General features: G+C 36.2%; 1 protein-coding gene across 2 annotated transcripts in view; it reads left to right on the plus strand.

Annotated features, from left to right (window-relative positions):
- Window positions 1-7,536: 7,536 nt before the first annotated feature.
- Window positions 7,537-25,770, plus strand: part of LOC101215110 (exocyst complex component SEC5A) — a 29,445-nt gene continuing 11,211 nt past the window's right edge. Inside the window, exons 1-16 of one of the 2 annotated variants that reach the window (XM_011660815.2) lie at window positions 7,537-8,171; window positions 8,528-8,679; window positions 11,246-11,340; window positions 11,891-12,085; window positions 12,402-12,529; window positions 12,615-12,773; window positions 13,842-13,946; window positions 14,333-14,407; window positions 17,712-17,853; window positions 17,964-18,148; window positions 18,328-18,471; window positions 19,056-19,182; window positions 19,262-19,472; window positions 20,317-20,432; window positions 20,529-20,760; window positions 21,043-21,139. In XM_011660815.2, coding sequence (XP_011659117.1) covers window positions 7,770-8,171; window positions 8,528-8,679; window positions 11,246-11,340; window positions 11,891-12,085; window positions 12,402-12,529; window positions 12,615-12,773; window positions 13,842-13,946; window positions 14,333-14,407; window positions 17,712-17,853; window positions 17,964-18,148; window positions 18,328-18,471; window positions 19,056-19,182; window positions 19,262-19,472; window positions 20,317-20,432; window positions 20,529-20,760; window positions 21,043-21,139 — 2,565 coding nt within the window. In that variant the 5' untranslated portion in view covers window positions 7,537-7,769. Of the gene's footprint in view, window positions 8,172-8,527; window positions 8,680-11,245; window positions 11,341-11,890; window positions 12,086-12,401; window positions 12,530-12,614; window positions 12,774-13,841; window positions 13,947-14,332; window positions 14,408-17,711; window positions 17,854-17,959; window positions 18,149-18,327; window positions 18,472-19,055; window positions 19,183-19,261; window positions 19,473-20,316; window positions 20,433-20,528; window positions 20,761-21,042; window positions 21,140-25,770 lie in introns of both variants that reach the window. The other variant, XM_004139633.3, reaches the window with a different exon arrangement.

Raw genomic sequence — 25,770 nt, forward strand, 5'->3', positions numbered from 1 at the left:
CGCAACCACTAAACCTTGTTGGATACAAGTTTTCCTATCGCTTAACCAAGTATAAGCGAAGCGATAGGTTTATCTGGGTGATCCAAAGTCGAACATAGGGAATTGATATCAAAGCTTAGTTCTAGAGTTTACTTATCAATCATGCGGTATAAAAGAATAAATTGAATAGTATAAAGAATGTAAGAATGAACTCTACTTCTATCTACGCCTAAAGATAAATCTGTAAAAGGGGGAGAAGATGAATTACGAGCAATGATACGAACTAACTTGTATGTGAAAAATGGATCGAAGGAAGGTCTACGCATTATTAGGCGATTAAGTAATGCGAGATCCTCGATGCGACATTACTTGCTTCACCAACTCATGGTTAAGGCGAGCTTCTCTCGAAGTCTTTAAACACCACACTTGCTTACCTCTTGGAATCCAAATGACTAAGCATACTAAGGTAAGCGATGTCTAGAAGTTTTTATTTTTAATGCTTGTAGAACTTCACTTTGAAGGACAACAACCTCTCTGTGCCTAGTGTCCACACTTGTTCATCTTTCAGGATACAATGATGGAAGTTATCTCACTAAGGAGGAGTTTGCCTTCAAACTCTTCCTTGTGCGCATTAGCCTTATCCTTGCTACTTGCCCCCTTAGGTAGTTGGTGATTTACGCTAGCCAAGCGATGAACATAGCTCAATTAATGCGACAAGAATCATAAACTCAACTTCTTATCAAAAGTCATCATAAACTTTAACTTCTAGTAACACGTCGGCGAATGGAGAGTCAAGACACGAAGGATTGGAAAGGTATAATCATGCAATATATTAAAGAATGTAGGCCTTTGGTCATTGTATAATATTAACACATATATTACAGAATATAAAAGTGGAAGACAAAGAACATGGAGAATATTACAAGTTAGGGTACAATAAAATGTGGGTTTTGTTGGAATGTATGTCATAAAACTCGTAGTTTGTATTCAAAATTTTGTTCAATAAAATCATCTTATTGATACTATAATTTGAAAGCCAATAAACTAATATTCTGAAGCTATTATGTTCGTAGTTTGTATTCAAAATTTTGTTCAATAAAATCATCTTATTGATACTATAATTTGAAAGCCAATAAACTAATGTTCTGAAGCTATTATGTAGACTTGAACTTTATGTACAGACATAAAAGTGGATCAAGTTTGAGTCATAGCTTAAATGGTCTATAGTATATGGATAAGGTTGGGCACCTTATTCGAGAGATACTATTGATGTGGCCTACTTTGTAGTTAATACAAACAATGTGATCCTAAATCGTTCATGTAGAGACATGGAAGTAGGGACATTCTATATAAAGAGTTAACATAAAACTGGAACCATGAAATAGTCACTTTTAATTTATAACACCGTTAACTTTGTAAAACTGACTATTTCGTTTATAGATATCTAATGTAACTTAATCTTAACCCTGAGCTAACTATAAACTTCTGTTCACACAAAATTATCCTTAGATCTGCATAGATGAAGGGCGCTAGCCCAATAAGCCTCCCATTTCAGGGGTAAGATCGAGTGGATAGCTAGGGACATAGGGTGCAAGACGAAATTCACTCATACCTACTCTAGGGTTAGTAGATAGGTTGTTCCTTAAGGACTGAATCCAGGTCTTGAACAAGGGGTCTCACCCTCTCATTGGCCTGAGAGGGATTCGGTTTAAAGGTTGGACCTTAAACCAATTATTTGATAGTGGATCAGTGGAACTTAAGGAGAAAAATATAATATTGAGGGTAAAATGATACTTTGGCCCAGTCGAGATTATAAACAACCTGTGAAGGATTAACTTACTTATCATGGTTATATCACATGGACACAAATTACTGAGGCGAAGTTTGACCTTTGTTTAAGTCCCGAAAACACTATTTAAGGGAAGAATCATCTACTTACCCTAAAGTAGGGAAATGTTGAATTTCATCTTATGTAATTATGTTCTCATCTCTCCATTCGATCTTGTCCCTAAAATGATAAGTATATTGAGTCGACAATCTGGCTACTCTTACCCGTACAAGTCAAAGAACAATCTCTCGCGAACAGGAGTTCATAATACACTAGAATTAAGACCAAGTTAACTAGATCATCCTAATGAAATAAAAATTTAACTAGTTAACGGAGGTACATCTAGTGGTTACTATTTCGTGGTCTGGTCTTATGCAAACTCATTGCATAGGATACCTTCACTCGCATGTCACCAACACGAACGTGTTGGATCATTGCATTTATATCAAATACAAAGTGAGTTGTATCAAGAGTCTTACCAGGATAAGGTACCCAATCTTATCTCTATACTATGGACCATTTAAGTTAGTCTCGAATATTGATCCTTATATGTCTCTCCATATTGTTCAAGATTCATCAAACAGCTTAGGATGTTAGTTGATTGGATTTGACTTATTAAGACAAAACTAATAATATAATAAATAATATTTATTGAAATTATAATAATAATATTTTATTAATAATGATCAATAGATTATATTTACAATCCACGAGTTTTATGACATAAATCCCAACAACATTTCCCATAAGGAATATGAAATGTGTGGATCTCAAGTCTCAAACAGTCCACTAAAATAGTAATGAGGTGTCAATCAAATTGGATAAATCTTACTTGAGAAACTATAAGAAATCTAGCAACCTCTACATGTAGTGCAATACGCTGATCAAATAGGATAGTACACTAGGATGTCCTCTCTCTCCTTCAACAACTCAAAACCACAGTAGAAGAAATATCTCATACAGATTCTAAGTGATGAGACGATTGTTGATACAACTACATAGGATTAATGATAACTTATAGAAATACAGGTTATTATAGCCTCTTTTATTAGAATAATGAGGTCAAAATAGAGAAGAAGTATGTCAAAACACGTAGTTTATATTGAAATTGCATAAATATTTAGATACGGGTTTTACATAAGCTTTCATGCCTCACTACAAAAAATAAGAGTTTTCTCGACGTAGCAATACGTCGCCGAAAACCCTTACCAACGTCGGGGAAGGTTACAACGACGTCGCGAACAACGTCGACGGGCACATAGGGGAAAACACGTCGGGGGATACTTTTCCCAACGTAACTCACGTCAACGACGAGGAAATTTTCCCCAACGCACGCAGCAACACGTCGCAGATGGCTTTCACGACGCTGTGTCACGTAAGGCTTTAAATATATTTTTTAATTAATTGTTTTATTTATATATGAAAAGAAACCCATTAAATTCTTCCATTATTTAGTCTATTTTCAAGCTATTAATCATTTTTAGAGAATGAAATTGGATAAAAAAAACAGATGGAGATTAGTGATTTAGAGAAGGGAAAGAGAAAAAGTACGACAAGGAATGTGAGAGGGAGATGACCGATTCAGAGAAGGAAAACATGGAGAAAATATAGGGAAGGAGAGATAGTGACTGTGGAATAGTAACAAAGGAGAAAGATGGGGACAACGACACTTCTGACGGCGACAACGGTGACGGCGAAGATGGACTGACGGCAGCATGAATCTCCTCCTCTCCTCCTATAAATTCTAAACTTCTGAAGTATCGTTGCAAAAACTAAATTATTTGTTTGATTAGGATTCTTTGATTGTTTATTTATTTATTTTTTTTGCTGAATTGATTGTATTATTTTGTGTAATGGGTTAAGACAAGACAAAGATAACTAATACAATCAATTGTTTGATATTTCAAAATGTCTTCTTCATTTATTTAATTCCTTAAAAATGAAAAATTAACTAGTGAAAATTATGCGATGTGGAAGTCAAACCTGAATATGATTTTTGTTAATGATGATCTACACTTCGTCTAATAGATGAATGTCCTCCTTCCCGTGCTCAAAATTGCTTGTTCGTTTAGACTTAATAATTTTATATGTATTTAACGTAATTACAATACGTCACTAAGTCAGATCATTATGTGTAATGCGCTTACCATGACTCTCTGTATAGCATGCTTTAGTTCTAGGCGTTGAGTCATGAGTCATGATCATAGCATGTAAGATACTTACTATGCTCCTATTCATCGCGTGATGCTCAAGTTCTCGTTGAGTACAAGTTTTTCTACTACTTGCCCAAGTGCAAGCAAAACAGTAGGTTTACCTGGGTGATCTAGGGTCGAACATAGGAAATTATTTATAGACGTTAGTTCTAGAATCCACTTATCATTTAGGTGAATTGGAAGAATTAAAGAATAACAAATGTAAGAATTGCTAATTACACAACGAGAGTCTGTAAAGTGAGGCTCGTAAGAAGGCGTGATGATGCAAACTAACTTGTCTCTAAGAAATGGATGGATGAATGTCCATGTATTGTTGTGCAACTAGATAAGGTGATAAGCTTATTGCGACGTAACTCATTAAACCATATTTATGATTCAAACATGCTTATTTCGAAGTTATTATATGCCACACATGGTCGCTTTTGGAGATCCATATAACTAAGTACAACTTTGTGAGCTATATCTAGAAGGATTTACTTATAACCTATATAGGCTTTCGCGATTAAGGATTGCTACCTCTCAGTACCATTGTCCACACTTGCTCTCCTTTTGGGATGCAAATGTCAGGAATAACCTTGCGAGGAGATATGGAAATCTTCCTCGCCCGTGGCAGTAGGTTCTAGCTACTTTTCCTTTTAGGTAGTTGGTAACTAACACTGATCCGGCGATGCAATTAGCTCAACTAACACGATATAGCTTATAAACAATACTTCATCCAAAACACCGTAAAAATTATTGTTTGCACTGCCTCCACTCCCTTCTCTGATTACCATGACTCCACTGTTTTGTGTTGTGCGTCGGAAATCAAATCGTACGCCACCAACAATGCATCCACTGTAAGAGCGGACATCTAGTGATGGGACCCATTGCGAGTGAAAATGAATCTTCAGAAATGTTTAAATTTTCACGCATTTTTGCCATAACCTGAAATTTGGTTTAACATAAAAGTACTTATATATGTATAAAATATGTATAAAGTAGAAATGCTCAAAGTCTTTCACTCGAAATACTTGAGCTTTGAACCAATCGACAAATGCTCGTTGGTGTCTTTTAAATAGTTCATAAAAGCTTTCACCTCGACGACGTATCAGAAGTAGATGTTTCCTAAAGTACACAATTGTGAGTTTGTGTGTCGATGAAGTATAAAACCCTAAAATATGTATAGAAATCTGTACCTCTGGTATTCGGCTGTTTCATCTACATTGTTGAGGATGTACCAATGAAAGAGTTGTTTCTCTTCTTGCGATAAACTTTGACGCTCCCAATGGTCGTACTTTCTGAATGAATACTTCATACTCACCAATGACCTTCTCTTCTTTAATGCTATCATCATTTCGATCATCTCTAGTGAATTGGGTCTCAATCCCCTTCAGATAGCGTGAACAGAAAGTACTTGATTCGTTCATATGCAATAGACCCCTCAGGATGTGCTTTATTACGAACATATTATTTTAGTGTGCGGAGACTTCTTTCAATGGGATGCATCTATTTGTAAGAAACCGGACCAAGTAGAGAAGAAGGTTGAAGAATTTGCGACGAGATGACTGCAGACGTTTTGAAAATAGTTAAACATTAGTTATTTGGTCAAAATGTTGTTGTTGAACATGACATTTTAGCCAATTAAATTAAGCCACGTCATCATAGCAAATATTGTGGTAATTATATTTTTATTAGGTTTTGATATTAAGTTTACTCAACCCAACCCAATTCAGGTCCAATAAACAAATGGGCTCAAGCTCAAGTCCAAGAAGCAAATGGGCTCAAGCCCAAGTCCAAGAAGCAAATGAATTCAAGTCCAAGTCCAAGAAGCAATTGAACCCAAGCCCAAACCCAACAAACAAATGTGCTCAAACCCAAGTCTAAGAAGCAAATGGGCCCAAGCTCAAGCCTATGAAATTTTTCTATAAATAGAGACGTTTGCCACTCATTTGGAAGGGGGGGGGGGGGGTCTTTGGTTGAAGGAAGAATTGAAGCTCTGAAGAATTGAAGATTAAAACTTCTACAAGCTCTCTAGACGTGCAAGTTCGTATCAACCTCGAGATCAACATCTTCTGAAAGATTGAAGACTTGGAAGATTGAACTTTCCTTGAATTTCAGAAGATCAAAATTTAAATCGACTTGTAACTACAACATCCTGAAGACTGAAGACCAATAAGTTCTAAAGTTTTTATCTTATATTCGAGAGAAAGCATCAAAAGAGTAAATACTAGAGATTGTATTCACAATATTCATCAATATATCAAAGTTCAATTCCACGAATTACATTTCTTCGAAATCTCGTGTGAACAGTTGTAATTATGTATCAAACGCCTGTTATTAATAAAGTATATGTTTTGATATGTATTTATTATACTTGTCGTTTAGGTTGATCACCGTTGCGTTTTGAGTTTTGTTGATAGTTTATAAGGAGTTGAGAATTAGATTATGCGATAAGAAAATTTCAAACTTGTAACAAACTCGCATCCTATTCCTACTACTTCGGAGTTATCGTTGCAATATAGTTTGGGGTGTGACATCGACTCCCTCTGAGCTTTTAATCTGCTGGTGCTTACAACTCCTATAACAATCACAGAATAGGCCATATTCTCAGTGTTACTAAAACAAGGCACGAAAAACCTTATCTATTTAGTACAAATGTTTTAGGTTATAACATAAATATGAACTACTAACATTTCTACCACATACCATTCAAGTGACATCGTATGACATTGAATATTAGTTTACTAGATTGAGTTAAAGTAATCTAAATGTTAAATACAATACTTTTTATTTTATTAAAAAAATAATTTGTTTTTACAAAGTACAAACTACATTGATGTATGAGATTTAAAACACCAAAACCAGCCATGTATACACACAATTACAACTTACTAAAAAATAAAAATTTAATGATAATACGTGAATTTAACTATTCTAATTTAATAACCTTAAAAAAAAACAATTCTAATATAATAAAATGGTGTTATTTAAATATATACTTTGTTTGAATCAACTCTGCATACTTAAAGTTTTGTGGTAAAGATGAATAGCAAAATGGTGCACATGACAACACCAATATATAAAAAAAGTTAAAAATACAATTTATTGAAATAAAATTAAAAAAAAAACTTATTAGGTTGTCTTTGGTGTACAAGTTCAAAATGAAATGATTGTTTGAATATTACAAATGCTTTTGGAAGTTTGAATTTTCATACACTTTTATTGGAAGGGGTAATTTTGAATTCATCCATTTAGTTAATTTGTTTAGATTTTTTTTTTACTAAATTAAATTTGTATAAATTTTTTAATTGATTTAGTTTAATTCACATTTAATTTCTTAATATATCGAGCTTAAAAGTGTATGGAATTTAGGTTAGAGAGGTCCAAAACAGTTATTTTAACTAAAAGGGGAATGTGTTATTTTGTAAGAGGAAAGGTAAAAAAGAACAAAGAGAAAAGAAAAGAAAAGAAAGGGAAGTTATTACCTTTGTATTGATTAAGCGTATTTGTGAGTATATACGTGTAAATAAGCCACGTGTCTCTCCGGTGAAAAGAAAGACGGCTTCTTCCTTCGTCTTCTTTTTCATTTGGGTTCTTCTTCGATTTCATAATCTCCTCTTGATCTTCTCTTCCATTTCTTTCTCACTTTCTCAGCTGCTGCACATATTCAATTCCCAATTTCCCAATTGATTAAAGACTTTCACCACTGATTTTCAGATCTACTCTCAATTCCCAATCTTCCATCTCCACATAATCAGAATCAGCCAAAAATGTCCAGCGACAGCGAGGACCTGGACGAGGATGAGCTGCTACAGATGGCTCTCAAGGAACAACAACAGCGAGATGTCAATTATCTCACTAATTCTCGCAAGCCCGTTGCTAACTACGTCCAACCCCCCTCTCAGTCCCGGAAATCGGCTTCTGCAGCTTCCGTTTCTAAAACCACTGGCTCTAGTGCCCAGTCTAAGGGTGCTAGGAGGGTTGTCGATGACGACGACGATTCTGAGGTCGAGATGTTGAGCATTTCCAGTGGCGATGAGGATTCTACCAGAGATCATCGAACGTCCGCCGCGACCCGCGGCGGTAGGGCGTCTAGGTCCACTGGCAAGGAAGATGATGCGGGATGGGATGGCGAGGAGCCTCATTGCTGGAAGCACGTTGATGAAGATGAGGTTCTTTTGAATAAACGTTACTTTTATTTCGCTTCTATATTTTTGAGTTGTCCAGCATTCACTTCAAGTTTTAAGCTGTTAGGGGAGTGTTTTAAAGTTCATCTTCCCTCCCTCTTGTTGTCGAAATAATCTGAGAAGTATAATTAGATGGCTTGTGTTTTGGAAATGGTGATTCAATAACCATGTTGTTTTACCCATTTGGATGGCTGCAATCAAGTTTTATCTGTCACGTTTTTGGGTTGAATTTCTTCGTCTTGTGGAACCTGCCCTCCGCAACTTAGGCGGGCAGAATGCTTTCTCATTAGCTATTTATTAATGAATTACCAGTTGACGATGAATACTATTTTCTTTCACAGCTTGCTAGAAGAGTACGTGAAATGCGGGAGACAAGAACAGCACCGGCTCCTCAGAAGTTTGATCGAAAGGTATCTGCAATTGGTAGACCGGGACTCAACCATTTGCAGTCCTTCCCTCGTGGCATGGAGTGTATAGATCCACTTGGATTGGGGTAAGTTTGTTTCTGGCTTGCATTTTGTGATTGCTTCATGATCTTATGATTATTTCTGCATAAACTTTATTTTTGCAATAACGTTTAGAACAAAATGACTTTTGGTGTTTTCTTGGCCACATTAGCAATTATCTACTTATGCGCCTTAAATTAACGCTTCATTGTAATTTATGCCTTGCACCATACTGTAATTGCCCATCTTTTAATTTATAATCTCCCAATAGTGATTTTGCAATTTGCTTTTTTGAACTTCCTGTACGTATCAGAAGCCTAGTTGAAATGTTCGGGTGCGTTCCCTGATCCCTAGGTCTCGTTTGTGTGTACTCTTAGTATATATATCTTGTACTTTGGGTTTGGTTTGATATAATAATGAGTCTGCACCCCTTTAAAAAAAAATTAAAAATATCAGAAGCCAGAATACAAGTTAAAGAGAACCTTTCTGGATTCATTCCGGTATCAATTGAAATCAATGATGAGAAGAGAGGAAATATTTTCTAGCAAAATCAAAGGGGATTTATTTGTTTATGATTTTTCAAACCTGGTTGATGTTGTTAGACTAAACCAAGTTTTGAAGGATGAAGAGGTTGATCGTGATCCGTTAAGCACTAAGGTTGAGTTCCTTATGACAGAAAAGATGCGTCCACAGTTTGTCAGAAATCCATATGTCAAATCAAAAAATTTCAACAAGTTAAAGTTTCAGAATCATCTGGAGAACATGTCATATTTAAAGAAGAGAGAGGAAAAGAAATTTAATCTTGGAGGGAACAAAGCCGAAGAAGTTGAGGAGGAGCATTTACCTTCTCAGTTCAATTTGCTCGGTTCAACAGGGAAGACAGTCCAATTGGAGAATGGCCCATCTTTTATCACTTGAAATTCATCCATTTGCAGGTCACCTCCCTTTGATTCTTCAAAGCCTTTAGCTCCAATTTACATTACCGATTCAATGCCCACTGAAATTCCCCCCAAAAGAGCTCCAAGCTCCAACCCTTCATCTGGTTCATTTCTTCTTCCTCCTTGTCTTCCTCGGCCATATCTGGGACAAGAGCCAAGTCTAAAAGACATCCAAAATCAAGGAATATCCCACACTTCTTTAAACCATTTCCAAAACATTTTTTTAGAAGAAAGAAGGTAAAGGAGGCCTCTAAAAAGAGAATTACAAAGGCAGAGTTGATTTCAGATCAAAATTCTGATCTTTTAGAGGCTGAGTGTGCCCAGATTCAAGCCCCTTTTCTTTCAAACGGATCAGATCCCAAGAGCATTAGCCATCCAAAACTAATTACTCTGTTTCTTCTTTACCTAATTCAAAGGTAAAATTCTTGAGAGGTTCTCCAAGCAAAACTCCGGTGCTTTCCTTTTCTTCGAGAAAGAAGTTTGTATCAGATTTTGATTCTCTATTTAGTATACGCAGTGAAGAAGATGATCAATTGATAAGGTCAGTTGAGGAGGAGGAAAATTTGTATCATATCCTTTGGCTTTGCGAGGTTGCTAGTTCTGTTTGGGTGCGTTTTGTTTAGACGTTTGGCTATTCGTTCGTTCGCAAGAGGGACATTAGTGCTATGATCAAGAAGTTCCTCTACAAGAATGGGAGAAGGGTCACTTTTTATGGTTAGATGGGATATGTGCGATCTTGTGGGTTTTGTGGGGTGAGTGGAATGGTAGGATCTTTAGAGGAATGGAAAAGGACCCTAGCAAGATTTGTCCCCTCGCTCGTTTCTATATTTCCTAGTGGGCTTCGGTTTTGAAGACCTTTCGGAACTATTCTAAAGGTGTTATCTTGCATTGTTGGAGCCCATTCTTGTAGGAGTGTTGCCTTTTTTACAGATTGAGTTTTTTTTGTATGTCCGTGTATTCTTTCATTCTTTCTTAATGAAAGTTGTTGTTTCTAAAAAAAAAAAAAAAAGACCTGACATCTCGAACAACCTGAATTGCCCAACCCAAACTAGAAGGGTTGGGTTGGGTTGGTTTGAAAATTTTCTACCTTTGTCGGTTTGGGTTTGGTTTGGTCTTTGGTTGTGTTTGTTGTTGTGGTTGTATTTTTTAATCCAAACCAACTCGAATTACATATATATTAATAAAAAATGTATGCTATATATTTCATTTAGAATTGATGAATTTGTGAATTTTAATGTTTTTCTTTTTCGAATGTTTTTCTTTGTTTAAAATTTAGTATAGATCATACCATAAATGTTTGGTATTTAACATTTGAGTTCTATGAGATTTTAGTTAATAGAAGTGCACTGTAGATAAATAAAAGCATTTTAAATTAATAAGAAAAAAAACAATAATCCAACAACCTGACCCAACCAGAATTGGGTTGAGTTGGGTTAAAAACCTTGATGCCAACCCAATTGACCCGAATTTTCAGGCTGTTCCAAAAAATCCCCATAATCCAACCCAACCCACATATACCCATAATGCTTTATTTTGGCTCTGTTGCAATTTTTTGTTGATTCTTCTTCTCACGCAGTTTGTATCAACAGAAGGCTTGTTTTTTGTGAAAGGAAAAACAGCTTATAAAAAATCACTCTTGCTAATGTGGTTTTGTGTTGCATACTTGCATTTTCAGAGTAATAGACAATAGATCATTAAGATTGATCACGGAGACATCTGAGAGTTCTCCTTCTAAATCCGAAAAAGAATTCATCGATGCTACCTTACGAGGTATGTCTTCTTTTTTGGTTTTGGTTTACAAATTCATTTCTCATTGTTATTGTTTCTTATAATTCAAAGAAGAGGATTGTTTCCATTTCAAAAAAAAAAAAACATTGTTATTGTTTCTGATGGGATGTGAACAAGTTGGTTATCCATGGTGATGCTCCAATGCTTGGTGTTCCGTTTAAGCTTCTTTTTTGGGCTTGAACTGTAGCCCTTGAAAAGGCCATTCTTCCGAGTTCAGAGTCATCTTAAGTTCTTTCAATTTTGCTCCTTCTGTTCGTTTAATGTGGATTGTATTCAATTTTGGGAGAGTATGTTGTCTATACTGCGATCCTTGGTTGCCCCTAGAATTTATATCTCTCTTTGCTCCAACTGGCTATGAAATGTTCTCTTGCTTTGTTTCTAACCAGTGATACATTATCTTATTGTAAGACAAGACCATAGTTTAGATTAAGATGTGGCTTGGCATCCGCACTTGATATTCTTGGTGATAAGTTAGGTACTTCAGGCTACCACTTGTTGTTGGTCCTGACATATTTTATATGCATGTTGGCAGAAAAGTTGCTGTATTTCTCCGAAAAATTTGATGCCAAGCTGTTCATTTCTCGGATACACCAAGACACAAGTGCAGGAGACTTGGATAAAGGCGCTTTTGCTTTAAAAACTGACCTTAAAGGACGAACACAGCAAAGAAAACAGCTAGTCAAAGACAACTTTGACTGCTTTGTATCATGCAAAACGACAATTGATGGTATGCAACAATCACTTGACATGTTTATCTTCAGTTGAATATGATTATTGGCTACAGTGATAACTGAATTGGAATTAGGAAGCCTAATGTGACATTCTAATTCTCAAACATTAAACCCCCCATGAAACCCTACTGTCCCATCATAGATGCAAAATGAAAAAAATACCCCTCCTTAATATGTTATAAAAAGGATAAAATTGGAAAATATTAAAATTACATCAAAATTATTGAACAAAAATAAAATAATAATTTGATGTGCTTGACGGTTCATATCACATCATAAATGGATCATGATGGTAATGTTTTTAATTCTTAGATATTGAGTCCAAGTTGAGACGAATTGAGGAAGACCCAGAAGGTTCTGGAACTTCACATTTATTTAATTGTATTCAAGGAGTAAGCAAGCAGGCCAATCGAGCTTTTCAGTCTCTGTTTGAGAGACAGGTCAGTATAGTTTCAAATCTGAGTAGGGGTATTGAAGCTTTGAATTATTGATTGGAAGTGGATCATAAAAAGTTTCTTTTGTTAGGCACAAGCTGAAAAGATCAGATCAGTCCAAGGAATGCTGCAAAGGTTCAGAACACTTTTTAACTTGCCAAGTACCATTCGGAGCAGCATCAGCAAGGGTGAATATGACCTGGCAGTTCGGGAGTACAAAAAAGCAAAGTCAATTGCTTTACCATCTCATGTAAACTTCAGTTTTATACCCTCTCATATTTGTTACATTATGTCTTAAACGGAGTAATTTTAATTTTTGGCCTGAAGCCACTCTTTATTTCTATCAACTGTCAAAAGAGGTGTTTTCTAAATCTGCTTTTGCAAGGAACCTTAGTGTTTGGTCCTCCAAAGCATTGAATATAACTTCCTCCATTCATTATGCTCTTGTCCAAGTCATGTCAAATTTGGCAAACATATTATGCCTCTCTGCAATAATGGTTTTCATGTTCAAAGCAGAATGAATATGGTTGATTAGTTTTAAGCTGTCTTTTGGATCTCTACTTCTGCTTTTCTTTAGCCAATTCAAATTGTGCTGTGATGTATATCTCATGTATTTATTTCTTGTGTATTTTCTACATTTATATAAATTGTAAGTTCTTTGTTTGAATGGAAAAATATATTGGTTTGCATCCTGCAATTTATTTTAACTATGACTGGCAAAATTAGTGGACTTGTTTATCCTTGGATTCTGTATCTTAATGTCCTTCTTATGTCTGGTAAATATTTGTACTGCATTTTAATAGAATGTTGCATATTATGTTAATGATAACTTATGGGAAGATTTCCAGTGAAAGGCGATCCAGGATATTGGAGACGTTATCTGTGGCATCCAAGCACATAAAAGTTTGAACTATCAAAGTATCAAATAAACAAAATGATAAACCCATGATGTTGAGATAGTTTTGCATTAGATCACGGCTTCCTGGAAATCAAAGATAAAACTGAAGAATGATATTTCCAACACAGTTTCATTCTCCTGAATTTTTTAGTTTGAGTATTAATTTTTCTGCACTATCCTGATGTCACTCCTGCAAAATTCTCTAGACATTATTGTCAGTCTGACTATGGGAATATACTAGGTTTTGTCCATGTGTCTTGATTGTTTTGCTCGGTCAATCTACTTCTTTGTTTCTAAGTATTATTTCATAAGATCTGATGCATAACGTTGTGTAGTTCCCAAGGTCTAAGACATATAGTTGAATATTGGTAACTTGTTGGATGACAGTTAAATTTTCTCATTGCTACGTGTTGGTTTCAGGTGGGAATTTTGAAAAAAGTTCTTGAAGAGGTTGAAAAAGTGATGCACGAGTTCAAAGGCACACTTTACAAATCAATGGAAGACCCACGAATAGATTTGACAAACGTGAGCTTTCTTTTAACCATTTTCGTTATTTTAACTTGATCCATTACTGGATACAGCGGATAGACACTTTTGAATATCTTCCTGATAGCTTGTGGCTATCACAAGCATCTTTATAGTCTATGCTGGGACTGGGAACAACACTTATTGTTCACAAATGAAAGAGTCAGCTCTTTTTGTAGTAATGGAAATATATTTCAGATAATTTCATATACTTGAAAATAAAAGATGTTTGCATCTCTGTCAGTTCTAGACTTTCCATCATGGCTTTATTTCAGTTAGACTGATTGCACCATATACATGGTTACTGAAGATGGTTTAATTTAATGTATTATTTATTTATTTTATCTTTTGGGGGTGGCTAATTATTCTTTTGATATTTCATATAGCTTGAAAACACTGTGAGATTACTCTTGGAGCTGGAGCCTGAATCAGATCCTGTGTGGCATTATTTAAACATACAGGTAAACATATATCCAATATTTGGTGTGAGATCAATATTATATTGGGCAGTCTTTTAAGGTAGATAGATTTTCTTTCTTTCTATTTTTAACAATTTAATAATATTTTTAAGAAACAAAGGTATGTGAATCACATCCCTTCTATTTTGAGAATATGTGAATGGAATATTGCTCTTTCCTTCCATGCTTAAAAAATGGTAGGCTGGTAAACCCTTTACTAGAGTTTCCTGGGTATGGCTTCATGCAGAAGCTAAAATTGTTCAAAGGGGTTATTGGAATGGAATAAATTAACCTTTGGCTGCTTGAACACATTAAAGAACCATCTTTTGTTTGAACTTGCTGGTTTGGTGGACAATCCACCAAAGAGGAGATATTATGGTGACGAAATGCAAAAGCAGGTGGGTAAAATATGGGGGTATAGACTCTAGCGATTTTCATCGTCTATGAATGCCAAGAAGTGTAGGGGCATAGCTTTGTTACAGAGGGTGAGTATCTGAATTTACCTTGCCTATTTCTTCCCAGCAGGCAAGCTCATTGGAATCCCCAGAGACAAATGGTGATTAAGGATCTTGGCACTAACAAATCTCCAGGTCCTGATGGTTTTACTGCCGAAGTTTTGGAAAAGTATTGGAACATCATAAAAAAGATTGATGCTTTTATGGTTAGTGACTATAGACCAATCAGCTCCATGCCCTGTTTATTCATGATTGTCGCTAGTCTTATTAGAACATCTCAGAAAGACACTTCCCTCCATCATTACCACTCCACTTTTGTGGAGGATTGGCAAATTCTTGACGAAAGAAACAAGATGTGGTGATTAAGCTTGGCAATGAGTAGGTGTTCGACAAAGTTGATTGGGAATTCCTCGATCTCGTACAAAGCATAGAATAGTGTTTAGTAAATAGCACAAGCAAATGCTACAATGTAAGTAAGCCGAGCAATCAATAGAGTTCAGTTGTACTTGAATTGTCTAAACTCATAGCAAGTCCGAAGGACTGACCATGTCGAAGACATATGTTTAGCGCTTTTGATCATCAGTACCTCTTGTGATAACGCTCCGTAAATCGACTAGAAGGGCATTTGTATGCCAGCTGACCACATCCCCCTCAATTATGGAAAATCATCAAAGGGTCCATGCAATCCCTACTCACATGGTCAAGTTGTTGGCAGTTCCTACACAAGGTCTCAGTAACCACTTGCACCAGCACCATCACGTTCACTGCCACCACCATTGCCAATGCCTTGGCCTCCGTAGTCTTTGAGGGGCCGTTTGGGAGAAGGAAAGGAATAAGGGGGAAAGGAATATGAAAAAGGGAGGATTATGAGAAGGAAAGGATTATGATCATCTTTGTTTGGGGGAAGGAATAAGTGGGAAGGATTGTGATAATCCTTATTTGGGGGAAGGAATAAGTGGGAAGGACTATGAGGGGATTATCATAATCCTTGTTTGAGGGAATGATTATGTGGGAAGGATTACAAGAAATTTATTTATTTATTTTTTTAATTCCGGCAAATGTATTATTTTTTAAAAAATTTGTATTGTAAATCCAATGCACAAATAGTTGTATTTTTAATTCACCGAATTTTGGAATTTCTATTGGGAAATATGTTCCATTTGTTATTGTAAATCCGATGTTTTTTAACGTTATTCACAGGCAGCTAACACAGGTCAGAGAGAGACAGTGCAAGACAAGGACAGAGAAAGAACAACTCATTTGATTTTATTTTGTACACACACAAAAGGGAAAAAAATAGACCGTCCACGGCCGCATTTCACACACAAAGAAGGAAGTAAAATTACATTTGTAAAGCTAAACAAAAAGTTTTGAAAAAAAACAAGAACACCACGATCGACAATGAGAAAAAATTAATGAGTACAAGACAGAAAAACATGTAAATAATAATTAACACTAGTCAACCAAAGCCCGGCCGGGGGGGGGGGGGGGGGGGGGGAAGAGATCGGAGGCCACATTTTTTTTTGCAAATGTGGGCAGTCAACGAAACCCACACCCACGGGGGACACCGGAGACTGAAGGAGAAGAGGGGAAAATATCGTATGGTTTAACAAAAATGGTGGAAGACAAATCAATGTAGATGTATGTACCGTAAAGAAGATGATGGTGAATGGTGGAGACAAACCTGGTGAGTGGAGAATATGGAAAAAAAATTGTGAGATTTGGGGAAGGAGATTGAGAGAAAAAGAGGAGGTGAGGCGGCCGGTGTTTGATGTGGAGGTTTGAAGGGAGGTTGAGAGGAAGTAATGAGATGAGCAGCCGGATGGAGAAGAAGAAAGAGATAGCACACAGATTGAGAGGGAAGGGAGGGATTGGTAGGAAGAAAAGAGGGATTGAGAGGAAGAAAGAGAAGAAATAAGAAGGATTAAGGGGGAATAAAGTTATTCCTCCCCCCATCCTTGCCCCAAACATGGAAAGGATAAGTCGTTTCCTTTCCTTTCTCTCTCCCAAACAGCCCTTGAGGATTTGAGGCTTTAGACACAGTACATTATTCAAGTTTCAAATAGGCTCATTTGGACAATTGCAACCAAAATGGCCTGTATTTTTGCCATGTCTTCTCAGCAGTACAGTCAGATCAGATGCTGTATGAACTTAGTTATAGCAATTATTGCGAAGCCTCAAGTTCCCAGGTGACAGTGGAGGAGCCAGGCCTGCTTGATGTCTTGTCTTACCTCAGGCGTGGTAGATGTCTTTTGCAGCCTCCTCTTTGATCATTTCAACATCTAAGACATCATGGACGGACAATGTTCCCAAATTGATTATGGGCGGTGGTCGAGAGATAGTCTATAGCTTTATTCTCCTTACCTGGGTTATATTAATCTCCAAATCATAACCGAGTAACTTTGAGATCCAGTGTCGATAAGTTGATGATAACTCTCGATTTTGATAGATGTTTTAAAGCTTCCTGATCCCTCTACACAATAAATTCTTACCCCACAAATAGGGTGCCAATGTTGCATGGCTTGGACTACAACCATCAATTCCCCTTTGTATATGGATTTAACCCAAGTTATGATGTACAAAATGTGACCAAAGAAGACCGCTTATTTGTATTACTTTGCTTTTTCTATCTGTTTCTTATCATAATAAAGGGAATAAAATGCTCCCCATTATTTTATTTGTTCAATGTAATGTTTCTTCTCTTAAAAAATAAAGGAAATAAAATACAATTTTCTGGTTTGTATATTTTCCTTCTTTTCATGCGTAAGTGAATGGATTACTTTGGAAGTTAAGGTTTTAGAACTAGTAAAGAACGATCAGCTCATTGAGCTATTTTTTGTTTTCTTTTACAGAATCACAAGATACGAGGTTTGCTTGAGAAGTGCACCTTAGATCACGAGTCGAGAATGGAAGCACTGAATAATAAAATGCGTGAAAGAGCTCTTGCTGATGCAAGATGGCGGCAGATTCAACATGATCTTGATCAATCTGTAGGTGAAATCTATGATTCTTACGATGATTTGAGCAAATTTGTTAATATGACCTTGTCCTTAGTTTATATTTTTGTTTTGTTTTTTATTTTTATTTTTATTGTTGTCAGTCAGATGTTGATCATTCTTCTTCTGTGGATGGACATCTTCCAGTGGGTGTGGAACCTGTGGAAGTACACAGTGAAGAAGTTGATGCTCTTAGAGCTAGATATATTAAGAGAATGACTGCTGTACTTATCCATCACATACCAGTGTTTTGGAAAACTGCTCATTCTGTTTTCAGTGGGAAATTTGCCAAGGTATTTTGACATGCTTTTTCCGTCAAAATGCCAGATCTGTTCACGATCTATACCAAGTTGTCTTGAATACACAAATCTGTTATTTTTAAATTACTTCTCTAATTCTTAGTGCTTGTCAGGATAAGATTAAGTTTTGCTTAATTTCTATTTATCTTGATGCTCAACTTTGATAATTTCAGTCTTCTCAAGTTTCTGCTGAATCAAACACTAACACCTCGGCTAGCAAAGCTGAGGACAAGGTTGGTGAAGGGAAGTACTCAAATCATTCTCTCGAGGAAGTTACGGGAATGATACGCAATACACTATCCGCATACGAAGTGAAGGTGAGAATGCAGTTGACGGTTATGCTTATATCTTGATAATTACTGCAATAGTGGTATTGGATTATTGGACGGTTTTGCCTCGGGTATAATTTTACTGATGTGCTATAAGTGTTTTGGTTATCACTATTGGCTCTGTTTTGAAGGACATTCTCCTATCACCCGTGAAGAGATGACTCTTCAAGACAGGGAGAGTGTCTCCCCAAGCAACCAAGGAGGGGCTATCATTCATGTAGTTGGCTTCTGTTACTGGAAAAATTTTAGTTACCTTTTATTTTATTTTTACATTACTAGCAGGGGATATATATATATTTTTTAATTTTACTTTTTATCTCTTTGACCTTGGGAGAATGAGTAACATCCTTTTTGTATCTTCTAATTAATACAATCGTTATTATGCCTCCTTTATACATAAATATATTCTCTACTGTGAGCTGGGTTTTAAGAATTCCACTTTTTGTTTTGGTTACTAAGATATATGAACTTAATTAGTCACTGTTGCATAATTAAGTCTACATTCATCACAATTGGTTCCTTCATGGTGTACATGCCCTTGGTAAATTTATGCAAAATACTTAACTTGTCAGGTTCATAGCACCTTTCGTGAGCTTGAAGAATCAAATATCCTTCAGCCGTATATGAGTGATGCCATAAGTGAAATATCTAACGCGTGTCAAGCTTTCGAAGTGAAGGAATCAGCTCCTCCAAGTGCTGGTATCTAGACATCATTTACAACTAAATTTTTTCTGCCAGCTGCATTATTCACATTTTTTTTTCTTTTTTGTGAACACAGTAATTGCACTACGTACACTCCAGTCAGAGGTGACAAAGATTTATATTTTAAGGCTTTGTTCCTGGATGCGAGCCTCCATTGTAAATATTTCAAAAGATGAAACATGGGTCCCTGTGTCGATTATTGAGAGGAATAAATCTCCATATACAATCTCTTTCTTGCCTCTAGCATTTCGATCTATCATGTCTTCAGCAATGGATCAAATAAATTTGTAAGTCTCCAGTGCTTTCTGTTATACACATTTTCAATATTTCTGTTCCCTGTACCACAAAGAAGATAATGAATAAAGCACAGGTCTTATTACAGGATTTCATCTATTGTGCTCTTTGACAACTGTTCTATATACATTAATTCCTTACAATGCCATAAAAAATTAGTTTCGGCTTGTGATATGAGATGTGTCATATAGGGGGTTTCATTTACATTTAAAATAACAGGAATTTCTAATTGCACTTCTTTGATGCGCTAAGGGTTTAAAACGTTTGTGACTACCATGCATAAACATTGAAGTCAAGTAGTCATGATGAAGAGAATTTGAAAGAAATAGAGAAGGGGAGATATGAAATGCCACCCATAACCTGATTTGATATTGATGTAGTTTCACTTTGGCGTAATAATGAAATGAAATACATTAGTGCTCTAATTAGTTATACCAGCTTTTGATAGATTCAGATATATGTGGTTTCATTTTTGTTCAAATAATCAAAATTCTCTAATTGAGTTGCTTCGATGTTCTTTATGTACATGCTATCATGCATTATGAAACACAAGTTATGTAGTCATTTGTGTGGATAAACTTAATGAGAAACGAGAACGGAAGATATTTTCCTGGTTCATAACTGACAAATTGGCATTTGGGCATAAAGTGCCATGACCTTTTCTCTTTACTAGAATGAAGTTTCAGTTATTTATTTGAGAAATTTAGACGTGCTCAACCGTTCTAGTAAAATGTCACTGCAAGATCTACTATTCTTTGGAGATCTAGACAAAAACGTCCTTTTGAAAGAACATTATTTATTTACTTTTAACTGATTCTCAGTTGCATTAAATTTCAGTATGGTTCAGTCTTTAACAAGTGAAGCTTCAAAATCGGAGGATATATTTCTGCTACTTCAAGAAATTGAGGAATCTGTTAGACTTGCATTTTTGAACTGTTTCCTTGATTTTGCAGGTAATATATGCTTCTAACTGTTTTTGCTATACTTGCATTGAAAGTTTTCTTAATCATAGCTATTGATGTACATCATTTTGTGCTTACCTTGTCAAGGTCATCTGGAGAATATTGGAAGTGGGCTTACCCACAAACAAAACAAAGACAGTCCACACTTACAGAATGGATTTTCTCATGAATTGCAAGAGAAGTTACTTTTAGATGTGCCTGGGAGTCTTGTGAATCCGCATCAACAATTGTTAATAGTCTTGAGCAACATCGGTTTTTGCAAAGATGAGCTTTCATGTGAATTGTATGGCAAGTACAAGCATATTTGGTCGCATTCTAGGTAGAGATTAAGGCTCACTTTCCCTAGCAGATATACTTTTATCCTTCAGGTTTCTAATAATACTTCCCTAGATGTGGTTTAAAATTTCATAGTTGACATGTGATGTAAAATATTTAACTGCAGTGCTTTATATGTTTTTAATTTTGATTTACCTTATTGCATCAATTTTTTATTTTTTATATTTTTTAATTTACTTCAAACTCATTGTGATTGAGACCATGGATGCTGAAAAAGTTCTATATGTTTGTGGGTTTTTCCACTAACGCCCTACCATCATTATAGGATAAAATCTGAAGAAGATACCAGTGATCTCCAAGATCTTGTTATGTCCTTTTCAGCACTTGAAGAAAAGGTCCTTGAACAGTATACATATGCAAAGGTATTGCCAAAATCCATTCTTAATCTAAGGAATTAACCAACTCGCGATACTGATTCCTGCTTTTTTTGTGTGAAGTATATTCTTATCATCTCTGAATCCCACCTTTCTTGCATATATTTTGAAAAGAGGAGTGAGTAATCCACATCTTCACAAACCTCTTAGTGTTGTGGGGTCCACATTTTTTCATTGAAAAAATGAAAAGGGACTAATACTCATGGACAAGTTACATAAAGGGGAAAATAAATTGGAAGAATGACTTGAAAATACAAACGATCCATAGAAAAACACAAGAGTAACAAGGACAATGCAAAGTAGCAAAGAGAGACCAGAACCAGTTTTAAAAAGCCCTCTCGGGCATGCCCCTAGACTCAAGATGTATGTTTGGCACCTTGCCTCAAGGCGAGGCTCACAAAATAAGGTGCGCCTTAGGCTCAAAGCCTTGGACCTCGGGGCTTTTTCATTATTTTTAAAAAATAGTAATAATTAATGGTTTTCCTTTATTAACTAAAAGAATCAAGTTGACATGCCTAAATGTCTAGTGTTTGTGGTCCTTTTTTTCTCTCCGTATTTCCCCTTCAACTATGCTTTTTCCTTTTAATATAATATCTTTTTAATGTAGTGTCACAAAAAAAATCCACGCCTTTTTGTGCGCAAAGCACCTACGCTCCAGAAGGCCATTACGCCTTAGTGCGTCTTGGGCATTTGAAAACATTAACCAAGGCATCAAAAACTATTTGCGACTTTACCATCGCTCCAAAACTTCATGAGACAAAAGATCCTTCCTACCGGCAGAACTACCAATGGAGGGGAAAACCTCCATCTCAAGATTTTTTGAACATTGACTGTGAGTGAAGCTTGGAAGCCCAAACAAACTCTCTTGGTGCTCAATCAAAAACACCTCCAGAAATAAAACCATCAATGCAGAAAATTCTAAACTGGCTATATCAGTGGGTAGAGTTCCACCATTGTTCAATGTCGGAGTCAGTGAAACAAAGTAAGCAAGAAGAGGTTAGCTTTTTCAAAGAGTTTCTTTTTCAAAGCTGGAAGACTTACAGTAGGTAAATCGGTATTGAATGACGTTCCCATGTATTATCTCTCCTTTTTTTGTGCCCCTACTTCAGTGTTTTTTTTTTTAAACGGAGACAAGAACTTCTTTATTAATAAGAACTCAAAGTACAAGAGAGTTATACAAAGAGAGCCAAAAAGAAGTAGTAATCAAGGGTGACCTAGATGGATCAGGAGGCGCACCCGGACATCTCAACTAGGTTGACACCCCCTTAGCGCCAAACATCATATCCCGAGCACTAGCAAATAAAACAAAAAAGAAACAATAATAAAAGCGATCATCTTAGTACAAAGGTCCAGAAAAACAGAAAAGGACCGGGAGAAAACAACAAGGAACACGAGGGGTAGTGGGGGGACGAAGGGAAAGAGAATATGGAGAAGCTCATGAGAGATTTTCGCTTGGAAGAGGTGGACGAAGGGAAAGGTTTTCGTTTGGTTAGGTATGAGGTGGTTAGGAGATCTGTAAGAGGAGGAGAGGTGGGTTTAACATGCTCTGTCGGTTCAATGGGTGTGTGAGCTTGAATCTTTGTCGTGTAAGATTATTGCTAATAAGCATTAGCATCCCATTGGATATTGACACATGGAAGTGAAAATTGGAGAGCTTTGATACATTTTCATTGAATTCAATGATCCAACACAGGATAAAAGAAGCTGGTCATTAGAATCTCATGGGGTCTTTAAAATAAAGTCACTTACAAAGCACGTAAGGCCCGTGGAGGGTGAATATAACCTATGGATTATGTTGTTCGGAAGTTTAAATTGTGCTTTAGTTATGCAAAATAAACTACCCACTCATTATATTTTGCCACACAGACATTCATTCTGTCTCGGATTTCACGAGGATCTACAACACATTTTGTTCAACCGTGTATGTTGAAGAAATTGGCACAAAAGAAAGAGACACTAACTCGGAAGAAAGTAACTTTTATTAAGAAATTTGCAAAGGATGAGCACTTGAGAGCACTCTTTTACTCTAAACACACTCACTTACTTTCACTCAAAGTTTCTCACTAACTCACTAACTCACTGTCTTTCTTTCTTCCTCTTTTTCTTTTCTTTCTTTTTCTTTGCTTGGTTTGCTTTCTTTGCTTTGTTCATAAATGAAGACACAGCTCCTATTTATAGGTGTGAGATTCTTGGATCCCAAGCCAAGGATTTCTCTATAATTCTAACTATTCTAGATATTCTTAGTCTCATCCTTGTCTATTGGAACTCTCTAGAATTCCTTAATCTAAATAAAATCTAGGATATTTCTAGATTTTTTCGTTTAGATATTTATGTACATCTTTCAACATAATTCTAGAGAAATCTAATTTACACACTAATGACAAATTATGGACACTTCAAGACTCTTCTAGACTAGTTGGTGTTGCTATATAGTTTAACACTCTCCCTCAACACTAACTATTCTAGGCTTCTAGCACTTTGCATGCTTGGATGCACTTAGCCTTCTAGCACTTTGTCCCAATGTCTATGTCTTCTCAACGCGTCCACTTCTTCCATGGCTTTTCTCCATTGGATATTTTGGGACGCTTCTTCATATGTTGTTGGTTCTTCAAACGTTGCATATATATATATCTAGAATTTGGTATTCTTTGTTTGGTTGACGGTGGTTTTTTATCATATACTCCACTTTGCCATGGACTGTGTCCTTAATTGTTTTTCGTCTTTGTCGTTTTCTTCTTCACCTTCTGTTGGATCATGTTATACTCGACTTATCTCATCTTTGGATCCTTCCTCAAAAGACCTCTCATCCTTAGGTGTCTTTTCTGAATCAAGTGCTTTCCATGATAATGCTTCATTAATCGTATGACATTGTTCATCAGTGGAATCAATGCACTCTGTCACTAAATGCCTTTGCATATCCATGTAGGCGTCTTCTGCTAACATGATATAGATGGAATCCATTTCTTGTCTTTCCATCAATAGCTTGCCACTGGCTTCCAAATCTTGGTAAACCTTAACACCATTTGGTCCAAACACGACAAATTTGCCTGCTGATGTCAATTGAGATATTGGCACAAATTTTTCTGCATTAAGGCACATAACGCATGCTTTCCAGTTCTACTTGATTGGAATTCGAATGAGGCATTATGAGAGTTTTGCCAATGTGGGGTATTGGCAACTTCGAGTTGTTTGCAGTTACAACAACTTGGCTTCCTTTGTACTTTGTTGTGTTTTATAGCTTCTGCTTATCTCTTGTCATATGGTTACAACATCCTGAATCAACAATCCAATCATTTTCATAATTTACCTCTTCTACATGGAGAGCCAACACTTTATTCTCCATCACATTGGATGCCGATTGGGGGTCGGGATCTGTTGTTGCATAGTATGGATCTGCATCCCATTCTTCACCACTAATGCTCTCAACCTAGGAGGTGACTGTGTTGCTTTCTGCTGTCATCTTTTTTTGGCGACATTCTCTGGTATAGTGACCTATCCTTCCATAATTGTAGCATTTGCCCTTCTTTCTATGGCCGTGTTGACGATCATTTTTGTTAGCTCCCCTTACTTGAGGGCATTTTGGAGTCTCTTCATCTCCTTTTCAACCTACTTTCTTTTAAAATTTTGAATGACCTTTTCTTTAGCAACTAAAGAGCGCTTCTTCATTGTTGCTCATTGCTCTTTATTGTGACCTCTGACATTTGCTTATCCAATGCTTCTTGACTGACAAACATATTTTATGGGTCAATCAAAGAAGGTCGGATTGCCCAACCTCGAATAGCATCAATAAAACTTATATATTCTGGTTTAAGACCATGAATAATATTTCTTCTCATTCTCAATTCTGAAATAGCTTAAGTAGGATTTAATTTAGAGATTTCATGGCATAGAGTTCTTACCTTAGTGAAATGGTTGATAGTCATCTCCCTTTGAGCGATTAACAGGAGCTCGTTTTCTAAAACCTGCAATCTTGCATCATTCTTCTTTGAGAAAAGTGAGGCAAATGTGTCCCATGCTTTCTTTGGTGTCTCCATAATACTAATGTGCTCCAATATTTCTTTTTCAACTGTAGTTTTAATTCCAAACATGGCCTTATCTGCCTTGATATTCCATTTCTTCACAGCAGCAACATCCTCAAGTGGATTAACTTCAGTGCCTCCTACAACATCCCACAAGTCTTGACCTTGGAGATAAGACTTCTGATAGACCACTAATATTATATCAGTACATTAGGAGAGAAAAAAAAAAACACGTGAGGGTAAGGCACGTGTGAGTGAAGTGAAGGGTAGCAATATAAATAAGATTTGTAGTGGGCGGGAAAGTTAGTTAGGATTTGAGTTTCTGGAATCTTTTCTGTTCTTCCTTGGAAGAGAGGGAAGCAGAGGAATTGTAGTTTTGTTATTTCTATCAATAATATCGAATACATTTTCTACCTACGAGTTCCATCAAATTGGTATCAAAGCGCGTGATTCCGGACAAGAAAAGCGAAGATGGTGTAGACGAGAATTGAAGAGAAGATGGAAACGTTTGATCAGGAAATTCAAGGAATCAAAAAAGAAATCGGAGAATTACCAGCGATAGAAAGAACGTTGAATGATTTGGCGAAAGGCATGGAAAGA

The sequence above is a fragment of the Cucumis sativus genome, chromosome 7, assembly GCF_000004075.3.
Source record: "Cucumis sativus cultivar 9930 chromosome 7, Cucumber_9930_V3, whole genome shotgun sequence".
Taxonomy (NCBI): domain Eukaryota; kingdom Viridiplantae; phylum Streptophyta; class Magnoliopsida; order Cucurbitales; family Cucurbitaceae; genus Cucumis; species Cucumis sativus.